Source organism: Pholis gunnellus (assembly GCF_910591455.1).
Source record: "Pholis gunnellus genome assembly, chromosome: 15".
Taxonomy (NCBI): domain Eukaryota; kingdom Metazoa; phylum Chordata; class Actinopteri; order Perciformes; family Pholidae; genus Pholis; species Pholis gunnellus.
Genome location: NC_136542.1, coordinates 5,048,957 through 5,066,431, shown reverse-complemented (window position 1 = coordinate 5,066,431; position 17,475 = coordinate 5,048,957). Strand labels below are relative to the sequence as shown.

Below are 17,475 nucleotides of genomic sequence, written 5' to 3'. Positions count from 1 at the left end.
CATTTTTTTAAATAATCTAATATTTACATGTATGTGTTTATATATTTTAAGATATCTTTTGATTGTATCAGCTTGACCGTCTCACTCCTGGATGACTACAACGTATTCCCCGTTAGCGCCCCCTTGCTGCCCACATCTGCAATAACACCCCGGCCTTGCGTGACATTTTTGAGAACGCTGACGGCGCAAAACGGATCTCTTCTCCCCTGCTGTGCACGGACGACCCAGGAAAACAAGACTCCCTGTCATGCATCAGAACAAATGTCTGTGGAATGAGGTGATCTGCGCGCTGCACAGTGACTGGTAAGCCTCCGCTCCCAGCTGCTTCCATACTGGGTTTTAAAGCCGTAATTATGTGCCTCCTGCCGCCGCCGATCCGCGATACAAAGAGGTGTATTTGGTCACCTAAGATGGTGCGTCCGGTGCAGGCAGGTCTCACTGTTGTGTCTGCTCTCTGTTGCACGCCTTTGAGGTGGGAGGTCCCTGTTCTGCAAATGTTCCATGACGTGCAGATGGGGGGTTTGTAAGGGGTTCTCACGTCCGTGCATTTCCCCCCCCCCCTTCGGTAGGCTATCCCCCAGCCAGCCTGGGACCCCGCATGACAGCTGATCCCCGAAACAACAACAACAGAAAGACGTGAGGATGCAAATCATGTGAGGACAAATGTACAGCGGACTGTATACACGCAGTAGAGCTGCCACATTTTAGTGAAAATTGGCGAGCTCCACTCATTTTTAAGCTCACAAATGCATCCCTTGTTCATGTTTGTGGAATGAAGATGAGCAGACAATTTAAGCTTTAAGCTAAAATATCATTGACATGTAACATGAAGCTCTGCCATGTGAAGGTCAATACAATGTATGGACTTAAAGTTGAATTGTATCGTGAGGATTTGATCACATCATGACATAGTTTTGTGTTATGTTGCCCAAATTAAAGCATTTGGTGAAATAATACAAATACACTAACAAAGTAAAACTAACAAGATTAATATTTTTTTCTAATTTAGGGCTGCAGCTAATTATTATTTACCCTTAAATATTAATCTGTAGACTATTTTCTAGATTGCACCATTACAAGTTATTCAAACTGCCCCACACTCAAATATCTTTAGTTCAATAGAAGACTAATCTATTAATTTGCATGTTATTTAAACTATTAATTGTTTGATTAATTGATTAATTGTCTATGGAAATCATTTTGTCTGAGCATTGGTCCAAACCCCAAAAATACTGAGTTCACTGTTCTAGGAGGCTAAAAATAAAACAGCGAATATTCCCATTTGAGACCTGGAACGAGTTGATTTTTGGCTTTTTTGCTTAAAAATGATTAATCAATCAATCAATAACTGACTAATCCTTTCAGCTAGTATAATAGGCTACATATTGTAGGAGTTAAACAGAGTGCACAGTGACATCCAATTTTGCAAGTATTTGTCATATTGTGATGAATGCATATGACCTAAATTAAGGCATTTTATATTAAAAGACCCAGATAAGATTTGCCTTTACTTTATATTTGATTTTACTCCAATTAAAACTGCAAGTATCTCTATTTTAATACCCATCAGCACAAGAATTTATAACCTGTATGATCACATAATGACGCACTGTGTGCTTGAAGCCCGTGTGCTCATTTTCTCTGCAGTCTCGCTGCCGTAATGTGTGGTGGTAATTATATATGTAGACAGGAACCGGGAAAAGTGCTACAGACGTTGGCATGGTTGCCATGGAAACACACAATCATGTCAAGAATTTTTATTTTTTTTTTCCAGGTACTGCTGTGATAATGGCATAAAGTGCGCCTGGTTTGAGAGAGCTGGCGGATGAATTAAGCGATGGCCGACTGATCAAAAGTGACATTCTTCTTTTGGAATGAATTAATGAGGCTTCAAGTGAGAATTGTAGACCTGCAGGATTCAGGGTTTGTCTAATAGTTATGGGTGTTTGTATCAGCGCTTTGTTCAACCTGCAGTGTTCAGTGTCCCCTGTAAATTATATCGCAGTCAGCCACATGACAGCCACTACAGCCAGCAGAGGAAAACCTCATTCCTTCCATTCATAAACACCCCCCTCTCCCTCTGTGTGTGTGTGTGTGTGTGTGTTGTCCCCTCCGTCTCACCCCTCCTCCCATCGGTTTCACCACTAATATCATTAGAGGCCTGCTAGTAGTCGGGTGCCTGTGTGGCATTCAATCACACGCAAATTTGTGGCAGATTTGAGGCGGTCAGCAGAGCCGCGGTGGAGCTTTAGATGGTGGAAATGCCAAAGCAGTGTGGAACATCCTGGGGGACAGACCATTATATTTATAGAGATGGGCGACTTGACCTTCACTGCACATTGAGTATCAGCCATTTTAGTGCCGCTCCTCCAGATACCGAATACAGCATAATGGATCTCAGCTGCAGTGCAGTTAGTTAGCTTCAACTTCATCTTCGGCTTGTTAGAGGCTAATAATAGCTTTCTGCAATTCCATACGGTGTCCGTCAATAGACAGTCTCTGCATTCACTGCTTTTTCAGCGCACAGAGAGTATCTAAAGGACATGCACTGAGAAATTACAGTTTTCACTTTTGCAGTAAAATAAAGGCTTGCCATTTGGGCAGGATTTCGAACTTAGAGGTGAAGTTCAACTATAAGTCGTTACGTGAGTTTAAAGCCTTTGTTCTGCAGTGTAAGCTCCATGTTAAGAGAAAGACCTCTGATAAATATGGCTTAGCCGTAGCTCAAAGCCAAGGACTCCTATTCATAGAAGCACCCAGTTGTTCTCACCCAATGGCACAGAGTGAAACTGAGGAGGATGGTCAAAGCGGGTGAAGTATTTATAGTCGTGTAAATTATAAAGTTTCCCGCAAATGACTGAGGAGGAGCAATCATGAATCCATTCAAATCAGGGGCTCGGTTTGTTGTATTCAGAGCAGTTTCTGAACAAATTATTATAGGAATAGATTTTGGCATGTTTCCAGCCGTCACATAAAATCAAAACAAATTCAGTGGTGTGTCCTGTGTTCTACCTCTGGCTGCAGGTGGTGCTCAGGCAGACTGTTTAAGTCATAGCAGTCTGTAGTAGTTTAATCTAACATCAAGTTTCGTAATTAAAATCTTTACCTCTAGAATAACTGTAGCAGTCAAATAAATACCTGTAGTGGAGTAAACACTACAATATTTCCCTCTGAAAATGTCGTGGAGATAAAGTACAAAGAAATACAAAATGCAAATGTAATACACAAGCAAATTCCCTCAAAACTGCACTAAAGTAGTATTTAAGTAAATGTACCTACAGTAGCAGTGGTGTAAGATGTACTCACATCCTTGACTTTAGTAAAAGTACTAATTCTAATACCAACACATTGTTGTATAACTGCATTACTGAGCTAGTTCACAGACTTTGATGACTCCTGCTTCTTACTTCAAAATTGTTAAACCAACTTGACTCCAAACATTACAATGTCTTGCTTTAATATACATAGTAATTTAGCTAATTATACAGTTTGTACTGTATATAAAATATCTGAAAAGTAACTGGAACTTTAGCTATGAAATTCCTTTCCTTTCCTTTATACACGTACAAAGTACCACAAAATGTAAAGACTCAAAGAAAGTAAAAATACCTTGTAAATTGTACCAAAACACAGTATTTGAATATGTGTATTTTAATGATTCTAAATATGTTAGTTGCCTGTCTGGCTCATTTTTCCTTTGACTGCTGTCCACATGAAATGTGTGAAATAACTTGTTGATCTGGAAGTATCGGAGGCTTTTTACTGTAATAAAAGAAATGACATGTAGACGTAAGAAACTATAAAAGAAAACAAAATAAACAACTTCACTGACATGTTAATGATGTAATTATCATTAACAACATGCATTAAATTGTGGAGAGTTTTCAGTTGCAAATAAAATATGACCAAACAATACAGAAAAAATAAAAATAGTTTTTTGAGCTTTGCGCTTATAAAAAGTAATATCTTTACATTTGCATTGAATTTTGGGTAAAGTCACGTAAAGAGGAAGTATTTACTGAGCAGAAGTTAATGCAGAGGCTGTAATGGCTCCATGTCACGCTGAACTCGTGCATCTAATTCACAGGATGAGGTTTGCAGCTGCACATAATCTGCAGTATTGTCCTAGTTTGTTTTTTTTGCCGTGTTAATGACACCCTCATCACGACTCTCTCCATTCACAAAGCGAATCCTGTCGTGATGGGAGAGAACTGGCTCTGAACAGACTGTGGGTGTCTCAGGATTCGGAGAACATGTCGAATTTTTGCAGCATCCTTACAGCCAGCCACGCGCCGTCTTTTCATTGAGTTCCTCTCTATATACAACATGAATAGGATCACGCTGTAGGAAATGTACATTCAGAGTGGCTGCACCATGTGATTAGTGTCTTTCAAAGCGCTTGTCACTTTTGCTCTACTACTCTGCATATATTCACATACTCTGTCCAACTGATTTAGATCATATTGTGTGTACCTGAATGAACCTGTCTTCATCCAGATCACACAATATCGGGCTAAAATAAACGACTGAATCTGGGGATGAATGGACTCCTGCTATCTAAGAAAGGGGATGTTTAGCTCTTTGCATCATAATATCTGACTCCCCACTTTGTGTGTAGAGTGAGGCAGCTCCCGCTGTGCTTTGAAACAGAGTGAGAGAGAGCGAGAGAGAGGAAAAGCGTCCTTAAACGTGGGCTGTTGTGTAATCCCTCCCAGGGCCCCTTTGCTATTTTTGTGCCTGGGTCCGCACGTCACGGTTGGGTATTTTCTCTGGTGACTAGCTCGCATCAATAGATCTTCTAATGTACACCCAGTCAGCCAGCAGCTTCATGACTGATGGGACTTTACCTTGCTAATTTATTTCAGTATTGTTCCCCCCGACATGAGGAGAATGGAGAAACGGACTATGCAGCGTGAGGAATGTCACATGTGACTGTCGATATGGGACAGGGGACTATTCAAATGTCAGGTTTGTATGAGGATTATATTTGATATCTGAATGTCAGCTGCCGTATGAGCCGAGGATTTTTTCCCCCCATCAGACCGTGTGCTTTATGTCATTCTGATCACAGTGAGAGCTGCTGATTGATTCTGCATGCTATGTGCTACGTTGCTGTCAGAGCACCACAGAGGGTTTTACCATCCAGCGCCTCTGAAGTCATCTCCGTATGATATTTATGGATTTGTTGTCAGCGTGAGGCTTCACGCCTGTTCCCTTTAATGGCCAACTTAGCCTCTTTATGATGTAATGCAGCGGCATAGTGGTGCTCTCCATAGCCAGCATTTGTTTTCTCATTGTCCTCTCTCTCGTGTGTGGAAAGCAGTAAGGGATGTGCCCTACGAATGTCTGCTGTTCAAATAAATCTCACCATGAAGTCATTTCTCCATCCATGCGGGCATACTGTACCACAGTCAGCCCACAGTCGTCCCGAAACACACCTACTGCCTCCCACCTGCCTGCTGTTGTTGCACGTCATTGCTGCTGTGTCATATATTTTCGTATAGGTTAGTGCTTGTTGCTGGGATTGCGAGAGAAATTTGCAGTGAAATGTCTGCTGGTACAGCATTTATATCCAAATAAGAAAAGTATGAATCTGTTGAGAGATTTGTCAATGCGGCTCTGAATATGTCGGCTCTGGTCCCTCTCCATCGTGCTTAGTCTAAAGGTATGCATTGTTTCTGAGGGTCTTATCTCGCTGTCACTCTGCACCTATATTCCCCTTCCCTCCACTCGGAGCTCACACCGAGGATGGAAAACTAAGCAATGAGGTCAGTCCGACCTTGAAGGGGAGCTCCCTACCGGGCCTCTGAATTTATTTACCCCCAGGCACCCCACTTAGTTCACCTCCGTAAACCTCCCCGTTAAAACATGGATCGTTCCAATCTGAGGCGGCGCTCGCCATCCTTCATTATCCTTCCTCTATCCTGCTCTGGAAGAAACCCTCAAATCTGTCCGAAAGCAGAGCTTAGGCAATGGGCTTTTGCACAACAACAAAAAAACAACAAAGGGGAGATTATTACAGATTACAGCTGTTTTCAAGCATCTCTTGAGTCACCTTGGATTCGTATCCTCTGGTTAATGCCTGAGGAGAGTGTGGTGCGCTAACAAAGAAAGAGAGGGAGTGAGAGAAAGAGAGTGAGAGTCGGAGGATGTCCTAATTAAGGGGAACTCGGAGGGTTTGAACCAGATAATCTTACATAACCTCGTTAGGGAGGACACAGCATTTGATACTGAGAAGATGGAAATGACGTGTCCTGAGAGACCCATCCCCATGGCATGAAGCGAAAGTATAGCGACAAAAGCAATTCACTTTCACCGCGGGGGAGGATGAGGTTTCTTCTTGGAGTCCGGCGTGTTTATGTACAGGACGACACGTCGTCCCGTGCAGCTCAGTGTGTAAACTATGATGACACTAGAGAGACAGACAAGTTAAAGGGTTTGAATCCCACCAGAGACAAGAGCCCTGAAGGTGTTATTCTGTGATTCTGGCAGTGGAATAAAGACTTAAGCATTGTATTTTATGTAGATATCACATCGAAAGGGGTGCAGCTCATTGACCATGATCTACAGTGACTGTCTGTCACTTGTGTGTGCTGGCATGCATCGACACACACACACCATCATACTTTCTTTTCTGACATTCCCCCATCTTCTGCAGAGTTTTACAATTTTCCCTTTTGTAGATCATTTTCACTTTTTTGGCATTTGCAAAAGCCTACCATTTGCCTACCACCAAGTGAAATTGAAAAGTAAAAATCTATGATATAGAATAAAGTATGTGGTGATATATTGTGGATATTTACCTGTTGTTTTGCAAAATATATTAATAAAAGTGACAATTCACATTAAAGGAAAGTACGTTGATTTTTGTTGAAAGGGGATGCTGTGATGAAGGATTTGATTCCTATTCAGCTCTCACTCTCTCTCACACACACACACACACACACACACGCACATGCACACGCACACAATAAACATACACAACCATTTATGGCACACTTACAGTAAAAGCATTTGCCTTAAATACCAACACTTTCACATGGGCCTCTGTCACGGTTGACACGAGGTACCTTTGGCTTTTTAGAGGCTGTTAAAGAGAAAATAAGGTTTTTTCCATTCCTGCTGTGAAGGAGCTCGTTATGAATTTTATACTTCAATTTTATTTGAAGGACTTTTGGGAAACAGCTTCGCTCTCCCTCTCAAGGAGAAGTTTTATAACTAGATTACCCTCTTGTGCATCTGTATGTTTTCCTAGTTTAGGTGATTGTTTGTCATACATATTTGTCTAATTGTAGTTTCTGTCTGATTTCTTCCAGGTGACCCTTCCCCGCAATCAGTTCACATGTATGTTAATATCACTACGGTTACATAACAGGTAGTGTCCTTGTAAATCGATCCCAAAGAAAGTGACATTGGATTTATGGAGTCGCTTGAAACTACTGCAGGGGTGAAAAGCTCCACTGAGGGTCAGGACAGAAATGTTGCTGCACAGAAAGAATGCACCTCAGAGGCAGCACAGACTAGGAGGAGTCCATCGGTCGAATTGGAAGGCAAAGGGTGGCACCAACAACTGCAAGAAGGTCAGAGCCGAGACACATGTGGTTTCAAAGAAATGTCTGACTCGGGGAAATCACTGCAATTAGAAGATCAGCACTCCCAAACTCAGTCCACAAGCCATCAGGACCATGAGGTGTCTTCGTGTCCAGTACAGCCCACGAAACCGTTTCCCATTGGCAGACAGAAAACTGTAGGTCACTTGGTTTCTGCAGAGTCCCCTGGACCCGTGTCTCACAGGAAGTCCACCAGTTCACCTGAAGTCCAACAACAGTGTTCCCATTCAGGGATGGATCAGCTGTCAGAAGCTGCGTCTAAGGTGGAGCAGAAACCACAAAAGCCTGGGAAGTATGTTTGTGATTACTGCGGAAGGGCATGTGCCAAACCCAGCGTGCTTAAGAAACATATTCGCTCACACACCGGAGAGCGGCCCTACCCGTGTGTCCCGTGCGGATTCTCCTTCAAAACGAAGAGTAATTTATACAAACACAGAAAGTCCCACGCGCACTCGATCAAAGCTGGAACAATGCCACTCTCAGAACTTGGTTCTTACAATGCCAACACAGACCAGGGGTCTTTTGAAGGGGAAGGAGAGTTATTCTCTGATGCTGAGCAAAGCACGGACACGGATGAGGACACTCTTAACGACCCGCTGCTGCTGCTGGACTCTCCAGTGGACGGATCAGATAACACTGCTGTAAAAGTACTAAATCTCATTGCTCAGAAGAAGGGAGCCACGTCGATCCCGGCTCAGGATGGTTCATCCCAGCCCCAAGAAATCAATGCACCTCCAGCTGCTGCCGAGGCTAGCCGTGCAATTCAATCTTGCACGATCAAACAGAGGCTTGCACTTCGGCTGTCTGAAAAAAGAAGCAGCGACTCGGACCACAATCTGTCCCTCCCGAGTCAGTCCAGCAAGGGCAGCACGGACTCCGGCTACTTCTCGCGCTCCGAGAGTACCGAGCACCAGACCGGTCCTCCCAACACTAACGCTAAGTCCTATCAAGAAATCATGTTTGGGAAGTGTTACAGGCCAAGCCCTAAACAGACGGCAGCTTTTGTGGCTTGTAGCACCGACTCAAATGAATACACGGGGAGACGCTCGGAGAAAGGCGTTTCCCGTGTTTTCACCCAAGAAAAAGACACCGTTGAGCCAATCAAAATAAACACAAAATCATTCTCGAGGGAGGAGGTAAAAGAACCGCAGTTGGACGCCGACTCTGATGTAGGGACTCTGATAAGAAGCAACTCAATGCCAACATCCTCGGCAGTGTGTCTGACTATGCCTCAAGCCCTCAGGGGCAGCCACTCTTTTGATGAGAGAACAAGCACCGGGGGCATGAGGAGGCTCAGGCGGCAAGCTGCTTTCGAACACTCCGCACACGACGGCCACGCAGACGCAGACGGCCACGGAAAGATGAGCGAGAGTGGCATTTCACCCTCAGGATTGGAGATGGAAAATTACCCCTCCGTGGCATCTAATATGAGCCATCAGAGACACGCAATGGAGCTGGCAACGCGGAAGCGTCGGAAAGAGAAGAGGGAGGAGGAAGACTTGCCAGGTCAATATGAGGGCCTTCAGGAACAGTGTGAAGAAATGTTTGACTCAAGTCAGGACTATGATTCAAAACAAGCTGCCGTGGGCCTTATGGCATTAGGAAAAGGACATTCTTTAAGTATGCTAACGCAGATGGACAGGTGTGACATGGACATATCAGTGAGCCCTGAAATGTCCGCTAGGAAAACTTTAGGGAATGTAATTTCTGTTATCCAGCACACAAACTCGATAAACAGGCCCCACACTGAACAGTCAGAATCCTACAAGTATCATGGGCAGAGACAGGATAGTATTTCTGTGTTTCAAGCTATGGAGGCGAGTGAATCATACGAGTTGGAAAGGAGTGATAGCAGGCTACGGCAATCATTTCAACTGGGCCCCAAACTTGTGCGGCAGCCCAACATACAAGTCCCAGAAATCAGGGTCACAGTAGAGCCTGACAGTCCAGAAAAGGCTCCTGAGGTGCAGGTGAAGGAGCCAGAGAAGCACGTGGAGGAGTTTCAGTGGCCTCAAAGGAGTGAAACTTTAGCACAATTCCCTCCAGAAAAGCTCCCTCCAAAGAAGAAAAGGCTACGCTTAGCTGATATCGAGCATTCCTCTGGTGAATCTAGTTTCGAGTCTGCCTGCACTAGTCTCTCCCGCAGCCCGAGCCAAGACAGCAACTTATCTTATTGCTCCGCCTTCTCCTTTGACAGGGAGGAGAGTTTGAAGTCAGTCTCTCCAGCCAGGCAGGATGAATTTGGCAAACCGCTAGAGCTCCTAGCAGTGCCAGGGAGTGGGCACTCCCTCTCTGTGCTCAGCCAGCGTCAACAACATGAAATGAGACGCTCCTCCTCGGAGCAGGCGCCGTGTAACTTGCGCAAGGAGTTCCCAGAGGTACGCAGCGTATCATTTGACTATGGCAGCCTTTCTCCAACATCCAAAGTTAGACCGGTGGACATCAGCCTCTCGGCTGTGAGGGAGAGAAGGAGGGGAAACTTGGTGCGGCAGGAGTCCCTGAATATGGACACTGAGGTAACACAAGTGTTTCCGCAGCACCTCAGCAGCACCTCCCCTCCATTCACAGCAGTTGCTGTTCTGCCGCAGACTTTGCCAATATTCTCCACGGGGAATACGTTCCCCCAGCTGTCACATCCGAGCCTTTTAGTTCCCGTAAGAATACAGACTCATGTGCCATCCTACGGCAGTATCACATACACTTCAGTATCACAGATTTTTGACAATCAGTATGACAGCGTTAGCTCCACTACGTCCTCCTCTCAGAATCAGATTTCCCGTTTGTCAAGAAATCTTGATTCTCATAACGTATTAGCTTATACCAGACCACCTTCGACGCACACCCTCAGCGTAGAAGCCCTTGATTTGTCTTCGGCCAAGCTCAAGACAGGCATCCCGCTCTCCCTGACCTCCAGAACTATCTCAACCACTAACGCCTCCAGTGGTGGCACCAACAAACGGATGCTGCCCCCTGCCAGCAGCCTGGACCTTTTCATGGAGGTCAAGCAGCAAAAACGCGTGAAAGAGGAGAGAATGTTTGGGCAGATAGTAGAGGAGCTGAGTGCTGTGGAGTTGGGAAAATGTAATTTGAGCGAAGAGAAGGGGCACAGGTCAGAGATGCAGGGCGCATCCACACCTCATGCTCAGGATGACTCGCGTATGAGTAAATTTATCACACTTCAACAGAAAGTGACAGAGGCCTCTGAACACGGCGTTGAGTCAGCCATGGAAAGTAGCTCCCCAGAAAGCAGCTCGCCTCCCCACTCCATGATATCAGTCAGCGAAGTGAAAGAAGTTGGCATGGAGAAACGAGTGCAGATGGACATGGTGGCACAGCTGGTCACCAGTCAAGACGGCCTGATCTCAGACACAGAGAATTCAAGACTTCTATCTCAGTTTCCAAGTCTTCGCACGACGACAGGAGTGAGCTGGTGTTATCTTAACTACACCAAGCCGAGCTGCTCTCACAGCAATGCCCCGTTCTCCTCCGTGTACACCACCTGGTGTGTGAGTTCCCACAACCCGAACCCTCTTGAGCTGAGTACCAGCGCTGCTCTGGCTCTGCTGCGGTCCAAACAGAGGGGAGGCAAGGTTATATACACCGTGGCAGCCATGTGTCAGCCTGGCACGGGGAAGCTGGTGTCATCCCTCATCCTGTGGAGGCAGACCATGGAACAGGTGAGAAAATAGTCCCGTCTCTGCATCGTTTCTAAAGCACACCAGTGTCTGAAACAAAAAGGATTTGTTCTGGCCCTTAAGAGCAAAGCCCTATCGATGACATATTTAATTGGTCTTGCAAGTATCACTATACATGACAAGCTGCACTGGGCAGTTTTCCACTTTGGTAGCCCGTCATGTCAGTAAGAGATAAACGTTTGAAATGTAGAAAGTTTAAAAGGATATTATTACACAGAATTTGGCTCACATTAAATCGTTTGGCAGACGGTTCACTCACTATTGGCAGGTTTCTGAAAATCATTTGCCTGCTGCTAGTTATGATGTTATAAGCTTTGATTCATTACTTGTTTCTACATTTACCGTTTGAATCAAAAAAATATGTCTCCGCAGTGAAAATACCAGAAACCAAAATTATATTCAAGTAAATATCGTGTCTTGGCAAAGGGATGTTTCTTCCCTGTTGCATTGGATTTAGCCTGATACGATTGATAAATCATGCCTAGCGTAGCTTTCAGAGAATAGAAACATGAAAATCTACTAAATTTGAGTTATGTGTACCGATTTTTCCCCAGGCACCAGTAGCAGCAGCATCATTTATGTTTCCAAAACATGCTGTGTAACACCACGTGTGACATACAATATTGGAAGCATCGCGTTACGTTTGTCGATACGGTGTCGACTTAAAATGGATGTTAACAAAATGTTTGTTCGTCTGATTCAGCTGCAGAGGAAACCGGAGCCCAAAGAGGTGGACATCACCTACGGGAAGAAGGTGAAAGACATCAGCTGCAGAGTGAAAACTGCCAAGGAGGAGTGGAAAGAGAGGGAGGCTTCCACACCCCAAACCGTGCCAACACGCATTAAGATCTTCGAGGGAGGGTCAGTCAAGATATTAGTTATCATAACACTTGTCAGTTCTGCTGACAGCAAATACAGCAGCTATATTAGGATGCTAGTGCATTCACTGTCTGTCTGTCTGTCTATGCTGTTTTTACCTATTGAGGCCTGTTTCATGTATTTGTTCATTAGAATACTGTTTCTGTCTTTCAGGTACAAGTCCAATGAAGACTACGTGTACGTCAGAGGTCGAGGTCGGGGCAAATACATTTGTGAGGAGTGTGGTATTCGCTGCAAGAAGCCGAGCATGCTGAAAAAACACATCAGGACCCACACAGACGTGAGACCGTACATCTGCAGGGTCTGCAACTTTGCTTTTAAAACTAAAGGTGAGTGTTCTTTAAGCTTATATAGAAAACAAAAATACAGATTTTATAGAGACTCACTATTTACAGTGTTTGTTTTCAACAAATGTAAGGAAAATGTGTTGTGTGCATATCAGATTTTGAAAAAAAACATTTGCAGCAGTGAATTGTAGTTTTTACTGCTATTTAGAGCCACTAGTGAATGCTGCAAAATCAACTGTTGTCTCCTCCTTTTCTCTTCTATTATTTCTGGGAGAATTTTCTGAGCTGGACTTGGCTTCAGTAGTAAAAACATGAAATAAAATCTGGGCTATTTGTAATAAAATTGTAGCTATTTTTCAGTCAGAAATGGTAACTTAATTATGACTTGTTTCATCTTTCACAGGAAACCTGACTAAACATATGAAGTCAAAGGCACACATGAAGAAATGTCTTGAACTGGGAGTGTCAGTGACGATGGACGACACGGAGATACAGGAACATGGTAAGATACCAGCATATCAAATATCTATGCAGATTCATAAACATCAGACTAAACTGGATGCGTTTTTCTTTTTAAAAGTGGACGACAGCCAACAAGAGTCCAAGACAGAGGTGGTAATCACAGCCAAACACCAGTTCTCAGACGTCGACGACTCTGACGGCATGGACGAAGACGTCGACGAAATTGACGAAGACGATGACGAGGACGACGAATACGAGGGCGACTCCACTCCAAAGTTGCGTTCAAGAAGCGCGAGTCCTCAGCCGTGTGGAGTTACTTCTCTGGCGGTCACAGCCACCGCCGCTCTCCACGTCTATTCCCTCACCTCTCTGCCCGGCGCCGATGCCCGCCAACAGTCCTCTGACAGGCGGACCGGCTCCGATCATCGACCCGTCCTTGCAACCGACCAGAGAGAGAAGTCTGTGGATGAAGACTCTCTGACTATGCTGTCTCCAGACCAGGCCGGCTTCCTATTTGACCCCTACTCTTCCTGTCTGCTCTCTCCTGGTTGGGAGTCTCCCATCAGGGAGCCTTCCCCTTCACGTCTGCGTTACCCGTCCCCGAGGCGAGAACTCTCTCCGCGAGGTCGCTCATCTCCCAGATGGGACACCTCCCCGCTGCGGCCCGGCTCGCCCGGCTTCACACCCATTCAGCACCTCTCTCCGGTCTCCATCGAGCGACCGGTGTCTCCTGGAACAGAGCTGGCTGGAAAGCGAGAGTCCTCGGTCAGAGGCCGGCAGAGAGTCGTGCTGAGGGCGGTTTCGCCACGGAGAGGCTCGCACCAACACAAAGGGAGTGGTGATAAAACCCGACACCAGGCAAAGATGGAGATGGCTCAACACGGAGCCTTTGAAATGGAGATGGTACGTATCATGAAGTGTTCAACTACACCTCTAGCAAACAGGGTTTTAGATTTGATGGAAAGTTCGGCCATTGGCAAAGGTGACAATGTTTTGGTAAAGATTCCCAATATTTAAAGGATTTCTGAATACTTGAAGATAGATCTGTTTAGAAAACGTTACAATGTTCTTATGAACTGCCAAACATACCATACATAAGATATTCTTATTATCAACAAATCTCATGAAAAGACCAAAACCAACGACAAAGTATTAATAGCTGTAATATATATATATATATATATATATATATATATATGTATATATTCCTCTATGCATTAGTGTTGCATAGTTTTAACACATCAATTAGCCAACACTGTTGCACTGGATGACATGCCTTCCTTCATTACCTTGACCACACACTGCAGTTTATTTTGTGTAAATACCACATATGTCACCATGATTTTTCACCAAATGTATATTGATCCACAGCTGAAAATAGTCTCCAACAAATACAATTGTTAGCTCTGTTTGAGTCACGTTTGAGTCACCTTTTTAACAATGAGAGTGTATATTCATGACTCTTTCTTCAAGTGGAATTGATCAATTGGGGGCGACTGTGGCTCAGGGGTAGAGCGGATCGTCCTTCAATCAAAGGATTCGTTCGATCCCCGGCTCCGCTCGTCCATGTCGATGTGTATAAATGACTAAACATTCCGGCTGGGCAGACGGTAGCTCCTGCCATCACTGTATGAATGGGTGTGAATGGGTGAATGAACATGTAGTGTTAAAAGCCCTTTGAGCGGTCGGAAGACTAGAAAAGTGAGACACCAACACATTGCTGGTTTTGGTCTTTTCTTTGTATTTGTTGACAATAACAGAAATATAGAATACCACAAGCCTTATGGTTTAATGTATTGTGCAGTCGTGGTGAGCTATGTGTTCTCAAAGCGAAGTTTACTCACATATTTCTCACATTTCTGCATTTTTGCTCACTGTAATACATTTTCACATGAGAAATGATCCTGGCAATGTTGAAACGGCTCCTAACGCTGCCAATGTGTCGTTTCAGGATCAAAGGAGCAGCTTGGCTTCCAGTCTGCCCGGTGCTGCCAGTTCTCATCACCAGAACATCCTCAGCCACCTCCCTCTTCACTCCCAGCAGCACTCCCACAGTTTGCTCCCCGTCGTTCCTGTCGGAGGGTTCCAGATGTTACACTCCCCGCCTTCCTCCGGCACCGATGTCACCCTTTCCTCGGCGCCGAGCCCCCAGAGCAGCGAGGGCCAGCGTTGCAGCAGCAGGGAGGGATCCGTCCACGAGCCCGAGTCTGGAGGAGAGGACACCAGAGGCCAGAGCCAGCTGTCCACCCATCAGGCCTCTCAGGAGAAAAGCCTCGACCCTGGCATCAGGGACAGCGGACAGGAGGAGAACGTCCAGACCTGCTTGAAAGCCATCGCCTCGTTGAAGATCACCACAGAGGACCCTCACTGAAAACCCCCTTTTTCTGTCTCCTTGATTTGACCCAGGAACAGACAACCCCTCCCCACGCTACACCTGCAACCTTGTCGTCCTCAGCCCTTTAGGCACATAACCTCATCTTTATCCAATTAGAGGCAATATAATAACACTTCCTCGGGTCATGCACATATTTCAGACAGCTCCTTTTAGATCTGAGTGGAGATCAAACCTTCACAGTGAAGAAGAAACCCACTCCGTCTGATGTGCACTTCTCTTCAGAGACTCTTTGAAATGATTGGACGAGCAGCAGGATGTCTTGCGAGGTGGAGAATCATTATTGGGTGCAGGTGCAATATGGAAAGAAATTATGCTAATATGCCTTTGTTTGACATAGTAGTTTGCGTACTATTGCACATAAATTATATTTATGGATTCTGTACAAATGTCCTTAACATATACTCCTTCTTAGATGCATACAAACAGTGTATTTTACTGTATGTGTACTTTGAAAATAGACTGTTGTTTAATGTAATCATATCAAGGTGTGACGCAGTAGTGCAGTAAATAAAGACTATTTATAAGGGGAAAAGTATGTGTATTATGAAACAGTCTGACCAAATTTTAAGTAGACGCTTCTTGTGCAGTTTGGTGCTTCTAATCAAGCGGCAAGGGTCTGTGCCTTTATTTTGCTTTTCAACATTTTGTCATGAGAAGGTTGTTGTGGAATGAGGAAATATGCCGAGGTAGGCTTTATTCAGAAGCGTCAGCGCTGTCAAAGAGTTCGCTCAGAGAAAAGCTTTTTCTTTCTTGTTCCGTCAGTTATGCTGACAGACGGATGCAGCTTGATTTATGTGAAACAATCTTAAAAAAATGTTTCTTATGTTGCATTTTTCTAAATGTTGTGGTTTTTATCTTGGTAAAAATGCATGGGATTTGCTATTGCACAAAAATAGAGGAAGTTAATATGTAATTATGAATACTGTAAGATGTATTTATATATTAGAACGTGAGCACTTATTGATACTGGTAAATATTTGACTACTATTTATATGGTATATCTGTACTTATGCAGCAGTGATGCAGTTATGCAGTGAGCCACGCTGGCATTGCTTTTGATCTCATGTATTTGCTTTGATTAAACAGCGTTTATTCTCTCTCTCTCTCTCTTATACAGACGACCATAAGCATTTTATGAGTTTTGACGATGCACTTTCATCCTTTCATCTTTGATGTTTAACTGACGTGGTCAGTGAAAATAAGGGAGTAAAACATGTTATGTTCTCTTGTGGTTTTTGAAACATTCCAGTCGTTTTTTCACGTTTCTCATTTTGTGAAACATGTTGCACACTAATTCAAGGGGCTATGATGATTGATCAATAGTATGTTTTCTTGCATTTCAAGTGTAACTGGATGAATCAATATCACTTTACTGTAAGTAATACTAAAGTAATGATGTTAACAGCGTCAGTTGGTTGACTATTACTGTGCTTCGGCTCAAAATGTAAGTAATCATTCACCAAATGCATTACTTCTACTCTGTACATATATGTGTATTTTTATGATTTAAACTATTTTTGCAGTGTTGAATTCTGAGAACTTTTTAATGTGGATTGTTTATATCTCTTTAAGAGGTAACAAGTCTGCAGTTGACGTAACGGAGGTTTAACGAGGGCGAAAATAGCACAGGGTTGATCGCCAACTCTGTGTGTGTCTCATCTTTTAAAAAAATAAATAAAGTGTATTCACATCTTCAAGTGGTTATGTTACCAGTTTGAGAATGAATTTCAAAAATCAGAAAACACTTTGTTCCCTCATGTTTACATAAAAGAATTTAAAAGGTGCACTGCTTTAATCTTGTGTTTCCCTTTTCTGAAGATGTACGTAGCTTTGATTTCATGTAATTTTATTTGTCGTGACGGTGCAGAATGCTCATAAAATGTGAAGGGAAAGCGAAGCCTTCCATTTGCTTTGGCATACAGTATGTATTCAGATTGTGTTTGTGTTTTGTTTTTATTGTGTACTAATATTTACTGAACTGCTTTGTGCCTCTCATGTCTATGAAATTCCCTGTAAAACACACAGAGGACAAATCACGTTACCTCTCAGCTAAGATCCTTTGAGGAAAGAAAACCTCAGTAGCCAACCCGTTGTTTAGCTATTTGCATCGAAACTGGTTAGTCAGGACGGAGTGCCTCTTTTATGCT

At 44.0% G+C, this 17,475-nt stretch overlaps 1 protein-coding gene across 1 annotated transcript; it reads left to right on the top strand.

Annotated features, from left to right (window-relative positions):
- The first annotated feature begins 4,840 nt into the window (after positions 1–4,840).
- Positions 4,841–17,475, top strand: hivep2b (HIVEP zinc finger 2b). Its single transcript, XM_079174163.1, has 7 exons — positions 4,841–4,968; positions 7,317–11,287; positions 12,009–12,166; positions 12,338–12,513; positions 12,875–12,973; positions 13,052–13,836; positions 14,885–17,475. Exons 2-7 carry the CDS (start codon positions 7,421–7,423, stop codon positions 15,302–15,304), a joined length of 5,505 nt encoding a protein of 1,834 aa, XP_079030289.1. The 5' UTR covers positions 4,841–4,968; positions 7,317–7,420; the 3' UTR covers positions 15,305–17,475.

Excerpts from the sequence above, each read along its gene's own strand:
- hivep2b (XM_079174163.1), top strand. The coding sequence starts at position 7,421 with ATGGAGTCGCTTGAAACTACTGCAGGGGTGAAAAGCTCCACTGAGGGT. Across the intron at positions 12,514-12,874 it reads CTTTGCTTTTAAAACTAAAG|GAAACCTGACTAAACATATG; the intron begins GTGAGTGTTCTT and ends CATCTTTCACAG. Across the intron at positions 12,974-13,051 it reads CACGGAGATACAGGAACATG|TGGACGACAGCCAACAAGAG; the intron begins GTAAGATACCAG and ends TCTTTTTAAAAG.